The 14,013-nt window shown below is 42.4% G+C and overlaps 1 protein-coding gene across 9 annotated transcripts in view; it reads left to right on the top strand.

The window, feature by feature from the left end:
• Positions 1 to 14,013, top strand: part of gramd1bb (GRAM domain containing 1Bb) — a 109,693-nt gene that overhangs the window by 49,311 nt on the left and 46,369 nt on the right. The window contains exon 1 of one of the 9 annotated variants that reach the window (XM_032590496.1): positions 11,702 to 12,413. The exons of the other annotated variants lie outside the window; for them this stretch is intronic. Coding sequence (XP_032446387.1) covers positions 12,391 to 12,413 — 23 coding nt within the window. The 5' untranslated portion in view covers positions 11,702 to 12,390. Of the gene's footprint in view, positions 1 to 11,701; positions 12,414 to 14,013 lie in introns of those variants that run through there. 9 annotated transcript variants of the gene reach the window in all.

Genomic DNA, 14,013 nt, shown 5'->3' on the forward strand with positions numbered 1-14,013 from the left:
CGAATAAAATATAACAAACGATCAGCCTTGACAAACCAAAGTAACTATGAGCACACACCTGCTAATAAATAGTATTTATCGGTATTTAAAACCACATTTGGGCTGAAATAGATAAGAGAAAAACAACTTTATATCATCAGTAGTCACATACAACTTCCCCAACATTGTATTAATGCTGAATACTGTAGTCTAACCTCAAAGACAAGATGAGACCACAACCTGTAAGTCGTACAATCAACTTTGTGATTATAGTCCTTTATAATTCATTGGGTTTAGCCACTTCACTGATTGAAGATATAAAATAGTGAATTCATTGCCTTCTGACCACCAGTGTCCCATCATGTGACTCTTTTTTAGTTGTTTAATCTTACTGATGTATTCATGTCATGTTTTATTCACAAAGCTGGCTTTGGAGTCAGAAAAGCTAAAGCAATATGGAGTTTGTTAAAAGCAACAAGACCAGTAACAATTAATTGTAAAGACTGCGTCGAGGTGAAGGTTTGCAATTGCATTGAGGCTTTATCCGCTAATATTTCTGTGTGGCTGAAAACTGCATCAAAGAACCACATGTGTCTGTGAAGCAGCAGGTCAGACTGCACCTGACTTTGATGGTTGGAGCACCATCTCTGAGGCAACAGCTCTGACTTACTGGATAGAGGGGTCAAATCAATATCTTTCCTACCATTCTCTCATCTCATCATTCTTCTTAAGCCAAACCCTTAATATAAAAGCTTTCCTCATTTAACCCTCGGGCTGAAAAGTATTCTCCATATCCATGCTGCTGATAAATTTACGGCTATAGAACTAAGCCTTTTTTGGAAATAATTTGTACAACTGACAATTTCTTTTTACTACCTATAAGGTAAAGCATTGATTTTTTTTGCAGCACACAAGGCGTCTATTTTTTCTACTTATAGTAATAGTGTACCATTGCTGTACTTGCTGTATTTTACACTGAAGGAAATCTGAAGGAAAAGTAAAAAAATAAAATGTATTCATCTGAGTTTCAGCATAGAACTACAATGCGTAGAATGTGCCTCTTAGATGGTCTTACGTCAGCATTTTCAAGTCCTTCATGATCTCAGTCCATTATGTCATACACCACTAATTCTGAGAAAATGTATTTTAGGTTTTTTTTTTGTTTTGAATCTCAATCATTAAATAACATAAATTAATGATGAAAATCTATTGCTACCTGTGATAATTCTGTGTAATGTTTGAGTTTCAGCTGTTCAACTGAATCACAGAAATAAATGAACATTTTAAAAACCTAACTTATTGAGGTGCACATGCATATTTTTAATGCGACTTTTTTTTTTAATTACAGAAACATTTTTTCAACCTCTTTAGAGCTGTAAATTATTTATGATGACTAGATTTACGAGGAAATTTAGTGTCAGATGATTCATTTAATATTGAACAGTGAGCACAGGTAAAAGCTTCCCAAAAGCAACTCTGGCAAACGGGCTGTGTTACAATGGATTTGACTGTAGACTCTTGAAAGATCAGCGAAACCTGATCTCTGTGTCTCGCATCATTTCTCTGTTAAAGGCAGCTGGGTACTGCTTGAAAAACTCAGGGTCAGGGAGGCAATGAGTCACTGATGTCTAGCTTCATAACAACCACTCCAGTTGGAACTGAAAATGTCATTCTTGTTGTTTTCAGCTAATAGATTTCATTAAGTCATTAACGCTACAGCCTGGAAAACATGTGGAAGGAGTTGTCTGAGAGAATAATCTGTACTTCAAATGTCTTTTGAATGATGTCAGATAGTATTTAGTCTCTGATCAGCCTTTATTGTTAGCACATTTTATGCTTTGTTCATATTTTCATACCACACGTGACAAACTAACAGAAAGCCATCTGTATTTTAATTTCATTTTTTTGTTGAGAAGCAGAACCAAACATGGAGAACTGGAAGTCAGCTTCTATGCACCTAAAATCTGGAATGAACTTCCAGAAAACTACACAACAGCTGAAACACTGAGTTCCTTTAAATCAAGATTAAAAACCTAACTGTTTAGAGTTGCTTTGGAGACATAATAAATGAAACATTGAACAATATATTTGATAAGTATTGATGATTGTAACAATGGCACTTGACAAATGCAATATCTTTTTCTGATTTTCATATACATTTAATCTCTGCCACTGTTTACTATTCCATCTTCCACCCTATCACCTCACTGCTTTTATTTATTTATTTTCAAATATTCATCTTGTATCTTTGAAATACTATTAGATTTGCCAATACTGCACCTGGAGCTGATGTCTGCTATATGTCACTGTTTGATGTATGCGTTTGTTTATTCTTTCTGGTAGATATCACATAATTGCCTGACTTATATGTTGCCTCTTGAAATCTTTTTGTGTAAACAGTTCTGTGTCCTTTGTGTCTCTATGATGGACTGGAAACCTATCCAGGATGTACTGCCTCTTGTGCTTTGATCACTGGAGATACCATCCTCTCACTATCAGGATTAAGCAAGTATAGAAAATGGATGAGTAGATGACTGTTTTTATGCTAAGATTAAGACAACAAAGAGCCATTATCAGATTAGATTACCATGTTTTTATGCCCTTTTGTCCAATGGATTTAAAGCAGAGTGTAATGATAAAAGCAGAATCAGCCAGAACCCAAAACGCAGCCACAACAAGAGGATGGTTAACCAAAAAGTTTTATTACTAAAGTAAATGGTGTAGAAGGATGTGGTCACACTAGTGGGTCAGGGACGAGGAATCCACAGGGGTCAGGAGTCCAGCCGGGGGAGGGGAGGGTGAATGGACAAGGGGAGATCTGTGGGAGTCTCAGGGGACAAACAGACGACAGGGGCAAAATCCACCAACCAGAGGCTGAGTCGTGAAACGGTCCAGGGTCATGCACGGGGGGGTCTCAGGCAGTGAAAATCCAGAATCCAGAAGGCAGGAGGCAGGGTCAGAAACAGGCAGGGTTCAGCAACAGGACTTTCAACAGCAAAAGGATTAGGCAAAAATCTGTGGTCAAAAACAGGCAGGATCAGAAACCAGAAAACACTTTGAAACATGAGACAAGGCTTGAAAGCTGTGACAGGGGCAACAGACGATCTCGCACTGAGCTGGTGACGAGCAGCTGATTAAGTAGGGACCAGCTCAGTGCAGGTGAGGGCAATGAGCAATCAGCACAGCCAAGCCAGAGCTGAAGGGCTGGAATCATGACATCACCTCCCCCTCAAGGGGCGGCTCTTGACGCCCCTCTGGGCTGGTCCGGATGCTGGCAATGGAAATGGCGGATGAGGCCCTTATCCAGGATCAGGCGAGAAGGCACCCAGGACCTCTCCTCAGGACCATAACCCTGCCAGTCGACAAGATATTGGATGCCACGGCCCCAACGTCGGGAACGCAGCAAGCGTCTCACAGTAAAGGCAGGGGCTCCATCAATGAGTCGGGGGGGTGGAGGGGGTCTGGAAGGAGGGCAAAACCTGGATGACCTCACAGGTTTGACCTTGGAGACATGGAAGGTGGGGTGTACACGCATCGAAGAGGGCAGATGGAGACGCACCGCTGCTGGGTTAATAACCTTGGCAACAGGAAATGGACCCACAAAACGGGGTGCCAACTTGCGATTCTCTACCTTGATGGGTAGATCCTTAGTGGATAACCACACCTTCTGACCCACCAGGTATCTAGGGGCTTGGGATCTGCGGCGATTGGCATTGCGGGCATAAACAGCAGAGGTCTTGCAGAGAGTCGCTCTGGCCTTTCTCCAGACTCTGAGACAACGTCGTGCTGATAAATGGGCAGCAGGAACCTTGGTAGCCCCTTCCTGAACAGAGAAAATAGGCGGCTGATAGCCAAAAACGACATGAAATGGTGACAGACCTGTGGCACTTGATGGTAATCCATTGATGGCGTACTCAACCCAAGGTAAGTTCTGGGACCAGTGACTGGGAGCATCCATGCAAAGGATGCGCAACTTGGACTCAACCTCCTGATTCATCCTCTCTGTCTGGCCATCTGTCTGAGGGTGAAAACCTGAAGAGAGACTGACGTTAATGCCGAGAAGGGTGCAAAACTCACCCCAAAAACGGGAAATGAATTGCGGCCCTCTATCAGAGACAATGTTGCGGGGGATGCCATGAAGTCTGAACACTTCTCGGGCCATCACTTCAGCGAGATCAGGTGCTGAAGGTAACTTGCGTAGAGGAATGAGGTGGGTCATCTTAGAGAATCTGTCAACCACCGTGAGGAGTACAGTGTTACCTTGAGAGGGAGGCAGGCCAGTGACAAAATCCATAGAGAGGTGGGACCACGGTCGATGTGGAATAGGCAGGGGCCTTAGTAGACCGGCTGGGGGACGTCTGGAGGGCTTTACTCTGGAACACGTGGTGCATGCTGACACAAACTCTCGTGTGTCTTTTCTGAGAGTGGGCCACCAGAATCCTGACTGGACCACTGCTAGAGTCTTGGTTATACCTGGGTGACAGAAAAGTTTAGAGCCATGGCAGAACTGAAGGACTTTAGACACCATCTCTTCAGGAACAAACAGAAGACCCGTAGGACACTGAACTGGAGGTGGATGTTTCTGATGACTCCTCTTGAGCAAGGTCTCAATACTGATAAGAGCTAGCCTGGTCTTGGAGGGAAGGATGTAGTTATGGTCAACAGAATCAGAAAGACAGACAGAAGATTGATGGAGTCTAGAAAGGGCATCTGGTTTGACATTCTTGCTGCCAGGTCGATAGGCCAGGGTGAAGTCAAATCTACTAAAGAATAGTGCCCACCTAGCTTGGCGTGGGTTCAGTCTCTTGGCAGACTTTAGGTATTCCAAGTTCTTATGGTCTGTCCACACAGTAAAAGGATGTGTGGACCCCTCTAGCCAGTGCCTCCATTCCTCTAAGGCTAGCTTGATAGCCAACAGTTCCCTGTCTCCAACGTCATAGTTACTTTCGGAGGCAGAGAGCCGGCGAGAAAAAAAGGCACAAGGATGTAACCTGGCATCATCTGCGAACCGTTGAGATAGGACTGCGCCGACCCCAGTGTCGGAAGCATCAACCTCCACCACAAAAGGGTTAGATGGATCAGGAAAACGCAGAATGGGAGCTGAGGTAAAGAGATGCTTAAGCTTACCAAAGGCTTGTTTAGCCTCTGAAGACCACTTGAACTGAGTCTTAGTAGAAGTGAGTTGATGAAGGGGGGCAGCCACTGAACTAAAATCCTTGATAAAACGGCGATAAAAATTGGCAAACCCAAGAAACCGTTGAAGCTCCTTCAAACTGGATGGTTCTGGCCACTCCAAGACTGCTGCCACCTTAGATGGATCCATGTTAATCCTGCCGGGAGCAATAACAAACCCCAGAAAAGATACAGATGACTGGTGGAATGCACACTTCTCAGCCTTAACAAATAGTTTATTTTGGAGCAGCCTGAGAAGAACCTCACGAACATGCTTGATATGGGTAGGAAGATCCTTCGAAAAAATCAAGATGTCATCAAGGTATACAAACACAAATCTGTTAAGCATGTCCCTTAAAACATCGTTAACCAATGCCTGGAAAACGGCTGGAGCATTAGTGAGCCCAAAGGGCATGACCAGGTATTCATAATGCCCTGAAGGGGTATTGAATGCTGTCTTCCATTCGTCTCCTTCTCTTATGCGGACCAAATGGTAAGCATTACGCAGATCCAGTTTAGTGAACACCGTACTACCTTGAAGGAGCTCAAAAGCCGAAGTCATGAGAGGCAGAGGGTACCTGTTCTTGATGGTAATCTCGTTAAGGCCTCGATAATCGATGCATGGTCTAAGAGAGCCATCCTTCTTGCCCACAAAGAAGAATCCTGCTCCTGCTGGGGAAGAAGACTTTCTGATTAGTCCTGCCTTGAGGGCGTCAGAAATGTATTCCTCCATAGCCCCTCTTTCAGGACCAGAAATGGAATACAATCTGCCCCTAGGTGGGGTGGTTCCAGGGCGAAGGTCAATGGTACAGTCGTACTCTCTATGAGGAGGCAGAGAAGTGGCTTTAGACTTATTAAAAACCTCACACAAATCATGATAAACCTTAGGGACCCTAGACAAATCTGGGTAATCATGGTTGATCTCACAGGGAGATGTCATGATGGGAGCTTCCCTCAAACAAGAAGTGGAGCAGGATGGTCCCCAAGACTGAACCTCACCCGTTAACCAATTAATGACTGGACTGTGTTTGATGAGCCAAGGGCGTCCCAGAATCACCGGAATCTCTGGGGACTTGGTCAGCAGAAATGTGATCCTGTCATGGTGGTTTCCTGAAATCAGTACAGAAACAGGCTTAGTGCAGTGAGTTATGGTATCAATGAGATGCCCATCAATGGCAAAAATCTCACGTGATTTCTCTAGAAGTTCCAACTCCAGGGCGAGCTTATGAGCTAGGCTGACATCAATAAAGTCAGCATCAGCCCCAGAATCAATAAAAACAGGAACTTCCCTCCCTTCAGGAGAGTCAGGGAATCTGATGGTGCACTGATTGTGGGAATGGTTCTGATGTCTGAGGATAGGGCTCAGTAAAGACCCCCTGAGCCTTACTGAGCCTGTTCTTTTTGACGGACAGTTAAGAGCTTGATGGTTCCTCTCTCCGCAGTAAAAACACAGGTGATTTCTGAACCTCCTCTCCCTTTCTTCAGCAGAAAGCCGGGTCCTACCCAACGGCATGGGCTCCTCAGTGTTAACAAGGGGGGGCGTGAAGACTTGGGGCAAGCTGCTTGGACTGACCTGAACAGTTGAGACCCTTCTTTGATAATTAGATGGAGACCTCTCCCTCTTACGTTCACGAAGGCGTTGGTCAATCCGCGTGGCAAGCCTTTCTAAGGCCTCGAGGGACACAGGAGGGTCACGGGTAGCAATCTCATCCTTGATATCATCTGACAGGCCCTGGTAAAAAATGTCAAACATGGCTTCATTATTCCAAAGACAACTGGACTTCAAGGCATGGAAATTGATGATATAGTCAGAAACAGGTCGAGAGCCCTGTTTGAGAGAAAACAGTCTCCTGGCAGCCTCTCTCTCGGGACGGATAGGATCAAAAACCCTCTTCATCTCATCAGAAAACTCTAAAAATGAGTCACAGCTGTCAGCAGCACTCTCCCACTCAGATGTTCCCCACAGCTTAGCCTTACCAGATAGTAGAGAGATGGTATAGGCCACCTTGGCCCGTTCAGAAGGGAAGGCTGAGGGCTGGAGTTCAAAATGCAGAGAACACTGGGTTAAAAAAGGTCTGCATTGTTCAGGATCCCCATCAAAACGCTCAGGTGGGGGAATCTTGGGTTCGTTGTTAGCGTTAACCATGGGAGTGGCAGTAAGTGGGAGTGGCCGCATAACTGAGGGCCTAGCTTGGGTTTGGGAATCCCTTAGAGAAGAAAGTCCCTGTAAAAGCTCCTGGACATTTCTTTCTAGGCCGGTAACAGCATCCTCTACTTTAGAACACCAACCGGGATTTGGCTGTGGGTTCATACTGGCGAGATCGTACTGTAATGATAAAAGCAGAATCAGCCAGAACCCAAAACGCAGCCACAACAAGAGGATGGTTAACCAAAAAGTTTTATTACTAAAGTAAATGGTGTAGAAGGATGTGGTCACACTAGTGGGTCAGGGACGAGGAATCCACAGGGGTCAGGAGTCCAGCCGGGGGAGGGGAGGGTGAATGGACAAGGGGAGATCTGTGGGAGTCTCAGATGGACTATTCAGAGTTTTCCAATTATTTTGGAGGTCCTACCCACTATGTTCAATTTGAAAAGATTATGATATTTGTGCAACATGTTCTTTGATTGGGATAGTTCTTTTAAATCGAGTAGTCAAATAATTAATAACAAGATTATTCACATTAATGCATTACAGCATATGCAACTAACCATATGTCCTTTATTTGACTTTTGTTATTTTTGCACATATTTTTGATGTATGTATGCATTGATGGATTTAAGAAATGTTTTTTTTTTTAAATCTGGGCAGTAGTGGCCTGCCAATCACCAATCAGAGCCAACAGACAGAAAAATGGCCAACTCCGATCTTAGGCAGTTAATGGGAATATCTCCTATTTTAAGTGTTGGAGAACACTTTTAAGTCCGATTGGAAAGCTAAAAGCTAATTTGCTGATCATCATGCAGCTACATATATTGTTAATTCTGAACGACGGTGGGAAATTGTTTGTGTTTTTAAAATAAAAGTTTTGGCCTGCATACATGAAGTAAGTTTGAAAATAAAACCCATTAAACCAAGAAATATCATGACAGAAACTTTGGTGTCTTGTAGCCACAGGCACTGAGAATGTTTCACTCAGACAGAGAGGAGTTATTTGGTTTAACATGACATTTTCTTCCCATAATGTAATTTTTATTGAGAGCAAGCTGATGCCCATTGAGCAGAGTAGAATCAGACTTTTAGAAATAGAACCATCACTCTGGAAGTAGTGATGAAACTGTTGTACAGCTGAAATCTTAATCTGTTTTATGTTAAAGAGCAAAGAACGTCTACCAGGCAGAATGGGGGAGCCAAACTCCTGTCCAATCCCACAAAGCGGTGTGGAAGGATTATTCCAGATTATCTGCCATGCTATTCTTGGACATGAATGAAAACTCTCTGGTGCAGACACAGATGCAGGGAACGCTAAAGAGAAATAAGTGAGAATTTGGATGATTATTATTATTATTTTTCCGTAGTACATAAATAATTTGTGTTCTGTCTTATATAATTGACTTAGGAGTAAAATCAGAAATGCTGATATAAATGTTTGTTTCTCTTTAAATAAAATAAGCAGAATTAACATAAATTAAATTAAAGTTTTCATGTCCCTTTCCATAGGATAATTACAGTGTGCCCTAACCATACTCTTGTCCTTTTACTTAAAACAATCTAGTCCATTTTATTACTTTAGCCAGCAGGTGGTATCATTGAGAATAAGCAGCTCACTGACTGTTGGACTTGACACTGAAAGGAGCTGTCCATTCAGCACCATTCTGCAACAGATTTCAGGACATGGCCCTGACAAGAATTCAGGTACAATCACAGCTAAAAGGCTGGGAGATTAGCAATAGCGAATACATTTAGGCTATAAATTATAAATGAAGGTAATTCATTTTCCCACATTAGGTTAACTAATGTTCATCTAAAAAACAGCCTGGAATGCTGAAACAAAAATATCCTGTGACTGCATTGTTTCTCTAAACATGACAAACAGTTCTTTAATTTCTCAAAAATATATGTGGTGTAAAACCCACACATGCACACACATATGCAACTACTTGTGCATATGTGTGGCAGCATCAACAGAATAATTGTGTGATACCTAACAATGAGACGTTAAAATCATCTGAGGAACCTTGTACTTTTCTCCTGTTTTAAAACAGCAATTTTAGAAGGGTTTTGAGTATGAATGACATGTTTAAGGTCATGCTAGAGTACATGATTTGAATTTAAGTCCAAAACTTTGAGAGGGCCACTTCAAAACTTAATTTTAGTATTTTTGAGTCATTTGTGGCTTTGCTACTGTGCTTTAGATCAATGTCTTGCTACTTAACTTATGTGTAATTGAGCGTAAAGTCCTGACTTAATGACTGGATATTCCTCTGCGGGATTTTATCACAAAAATTCCTGTCAATTATGGAAAGTTACGCATTTCTTGAAGCAAAGCAGTCCCTCACATTTCCAACATTCTGTTTGACGGTTGGTATGATGTTCTATCTCTGAAATGTTCTGTTAGGCTTAAAAGACACAAACCTTTCAAAATGTTCCACTTTTGTCTGATCAGTCCACTGAAAGACAAAAGATTCCTTGGGATGTTTATTTGCCTAAGGTGAGACTGACCTTTATGTTTGTTTTGTTCAGCAATTGTTTTGGCCTTGGAGCTCTCCTTTAGGGACCATTTTGCGTAGTCTATTCTCTTACTGTTGAACTCTGGTCTTACCTGAGGCAGCCTCACTGCCTCGGGTAACCCTTTCCAGACTGATAGCTCTTAATTACTTTGCTTTATACTGTTACTAATAATGTGTTGCTTTTTTAATCTTTCAACTGTAAGATAGATTCTATTTAAAATATGTATTATGTCTGCAGATCATGTTATAAACAGGCTTCTAAAATCCAGAGTTGTGTAATCACAGTTAATTCCTGATTTGACAAGTGGAACAATTTTTTTTTCCCAGGAGGGCCAGGTTTGCATTTTGCAACATCCAAATATATACAGTACCGACCAAAAGTTTGGACACAACTGTGTGTCCAAACTTTTGGTCTGTATTCAGTACAGACCAAAAGTTTGGACACACCTTCTCATTGAATTCAATTAGAAAGTGTGTCCAAACGTTTGGTCTGTATTGAGTACAGACCAAAAGTTTGGACACACAGTTGTGTCCAAACTTTTGGTCTGTACTGTATATATTATTTTTATGGGATTTAGAATTAAAGGAACGTCACACTGACCCTTCCTTCTGTTTAATTTCATTTGTTTGTGGTAATAATATTGATAGAAATATACAGACCATCCCCCTTGTTGCATCATGCTCGTTAGCTGGGAGAGCTGGGTCAAGACATCCTGCTTTCATTTGGCCATGTTTTTACAGATGAACTTTGTAAGCTCCTTGAATCTTCCTGGAAATCATGAGCGCATAATTCATGCTAACAATTGGTGCATCACGGCTGGGAGTATTATTTGTACTGTGTCTGTGAAATTCGTCCTAGTTCCAGAGTAGATGAGCACCTGTATGTGAGACGACTTGCTGTCACATGGCTGCAATGAAGTACAGGCTATTGCACTTACAGCTGCACCCTGGGAGGATATTAGGGTGAACTTTTACGTCTCTTCTACTTGGTTCCCTCTCTTCCTCTTCCTCCAGTAGAGCCACATTCACAATACCTCAGGGAATCAACAGTGGCACCTAGAAATATAATGTGAGCATCCTCTACACTGTCTGTTGTGGACTATTTGGTTAAATGAAGTTGAAAGATCCACTAATTTCTTCATTGTGAGGAGGATCACTGAGTTGACAGTCATTGCTAGTATCAAGGTATATGAGGTCTTAAAATAACACTTTCTAACATTTTCCATGAAACTGTTCCTATAGTTTAAATTTAATTTAGATGCAAGAGAAAGGGCCAGTGTGACAAGAGGTTTCTCCAATTGGATAGAGACTGTTCCTGCAATGCTTCCCTCCTTCTAAATTATGAGTTTTATTAATAATTGCCCTGAAGAGTTTTTTTTTTAAGTTATACATTCAAATAACAAGGAGCTGAGTTTATCTTGCCACTAGACACAATTAGGATGATGGTCAGAGATCCTCCCTTTTCTTACAGGGTTGAGCCCACAGTACTTTGGTGATTATTTACATAAACAAAATTGACATATGTGCAGGATTAGTCTGATTTGAAGCAATAACAGGAACGTGGGAAGCTTAGATATTAACCGTCCATAAAGAAAACCGTATAGTTCACCAAACGTGCACATCTTGTTTTTTTGCTTACCTATTCATGCATCATGTTTTTTTAAATAAAAAAAAAATCAAATCTCAAGCCGAATTTGTCATTCACATTCCCCCTTAATTTATGTGCAAGTGATGCACCACACTGCATAAGTGAACATTAACTTAAATTAACTAAGTAGATTGCAAGTTGAATAAATTATGAAACTGCTGCAGGTTATCTCACCTATTGTGTTTCTCCGTCATTGTGATGTGTGAGGTGGGGGCTGCAGGTCATTGCGCTGAGTTACAGGTAGAAACAGCCACCATGTCTTTCACATTGGATCTGCCAGGTTTATCTTTGAGTGCAATAGAGAAAGGGAGCCATCTAGGGAAAAGGGCAGAGTGAACAGGAGGGAGGGAGGGACGGGATCCTGCGCCTGCTCACTGTGAGCACAGCAAGTGCAGCTCTCATCCGCTGCGGAGGCTGAAGCTGATACAGACGGAGTTTGAGTGAGCAAAGAGAACCTCAGAGGGACAGTGTGGAGCACGACCTGAAGGGAAACAGTCAGAAAGGATCAGAAACAAGCCATGATTGCATTTATTTGCAGTCCTTAAACCTTCCTTGCCTCTGCGGCATGCTGCAGTTTGAGCTGCGAATGTTGCAGTGCTGGTCACCTCCTCTTCTTTTGGGAAAACCAAAGAAGCCCAGGGAGGTGTGAGTTTCTGGCACAAGTGCTGAGCACTGCGGCACCTTGATTCAAGCAGAAGAATGTAGCAGACCGGCTGGAGGAGGCGCAGGATCATCTTCCCAGACTTCAGTCTTCTACCGACCATCAGTCTCTGCTTCCGATCCTCCCTTCCTCCTCTGTGCATCTCTCTGGCTTTGTATGGGAGGTGAGGCACTGGCAGTCTGTCAGTCATCATGCAGCTGTGTGAACGGGCAGCCTTGTGCCCACAACGCGCTATGGACGTCAGGCAATCCTCACTGTACTAATGAAAGGCTTCAAGCTCGCCTGGTAAGAATAAGCGCAGCAGAGGCAGATGCAATGTGTTGCTCTGACTGTGATTTTAAAATGCACTTGTTTTTGTGTGTAGCTTTAAGGCTGTCACGTATGCATAGCACAACTAAGCCAGGGGCAAGATTTATGGGACTGTTTCCTGCTGTGTCTTTTCTGCCTAACGTCCATGTAATGCTAAGTATTCTTTAAACAACAGTTAATACAAGCATTTGTGTAATTCTGCTTGTGTCCTCATTATCAATGTGCACAGAGCATAATGGTTTGGAATGAGGGTTAGGTGAGAATCAGTGGGCTGTGACCAGGCTGGGCACATCCAGTATGAGCTCCATGTAGCATGCCTTTTTCCACTGTGACTCCAGCAACCCCACACAGCTCCCCTCTGGCTGGCTCAGTGTGAGCAGACCAGCTGAGGAAAAGCGCTCACGTGGCCGCCTGGAAAAGAGCTGGCACATGCTCCGTCTGTCTCTCCCTGGCATTCCCACTCGCATGTTTTCCTGTCTCCTCGTCATATCACATGTACACCAAAACACACACAACCAGATGGACTTTGTTTCACTTTCTTCTTTGAACATGTTTTGCCAAAGTGCTCCATCATCTACCCTTTTATCTTCTCTGTTATCCCCCCAGCCCCCTGCGGTTCTTCGTGCCCCTCCTCTTTTTCTAGCTTGGTATTTTTAGAGGCAAATTACAGAGCACTGCCAGAAAAAAAAAGAAAAAGAAAGAAAAAAATAGATGGGGAGCAGCTTCGGCAACGTGCGTCCCGCTTCCTTTCTTCCATTTCAATTTTATGAGGACCTCTTCTTTCCCCAAAGGAGTTCTGGGTTTCCCTGAAGCCCCTGTCTCTCTTTCATTATCTCTATATTTGTACGTGTCCTTCCTAATTTCTCCCATCTGTTGTCTCCTCTTGTATTATCTTACATGTCTTAGAAATGAACTAATCTCACCGTCATTGTTCTCCAGAGCAGACTGAGCCTTTGGATGTTATTTCTTAGCCCATTAGGATGAATTAGATGCCCTGTGCAAAATGTAGGTCACCTAGGTTATGTAGCTACCTAAATATAAGCATTGGTGTTGTGCTTGCGATGTGCCATAGTTACTCTGTAGTGTAGAAACACTGCTAAACCTGAGTCTGTCCTCAGTTAATCTGTTTTCAGGTTACTTTATACTCAACAGCCATCTGTTGACATCACATAGTCCTTTACCTGGAAAGGACTTGTCTTGGTGAGAAGCCACATATAAATAAAATTATATAACTGCCTGTGCATTTTTGAATTCAGTACATTTAACAATCTCTTGTATAAAAAATTATTATGTTTTATTATTATAATCAAAAGTGAAGTCATATACAGTCTTTGTCTTGGTTAATTTGGAGGCAAATCAAGAAGGTGTATAAGATGCTGCTGCTCTAACAGGTGATGCACTGAATGGTCATATATTATATTGAAAGGATGACCTTGTGTGGTTAGTCATTTATATTTGTTGACCATGGCAAAATTAACTGTTTACAACAAAATATTCACGTTGGTTATAGCTCCATAATGATGATCACATGGACATGTCTCCAGTTGAATCCTGTATTAAATGACCTCAGGTCATT

This window comes from Xiphophorus hellerii, chromosome 18 (assembly GCF_003331165.1).
Source record: "Xiphophorus hellerii strain 12219 chromosome 18, Xiphophorus_hellerii-4.1, whole genome shotgun sequence".
Taxonomy (NCBI): Eukaryota; Metazoa; Chordata; class Actinopteri; order Cyprinodontiformes; family Poeciliidae; genus Xiphophorus; species Xiphophorus hellerii.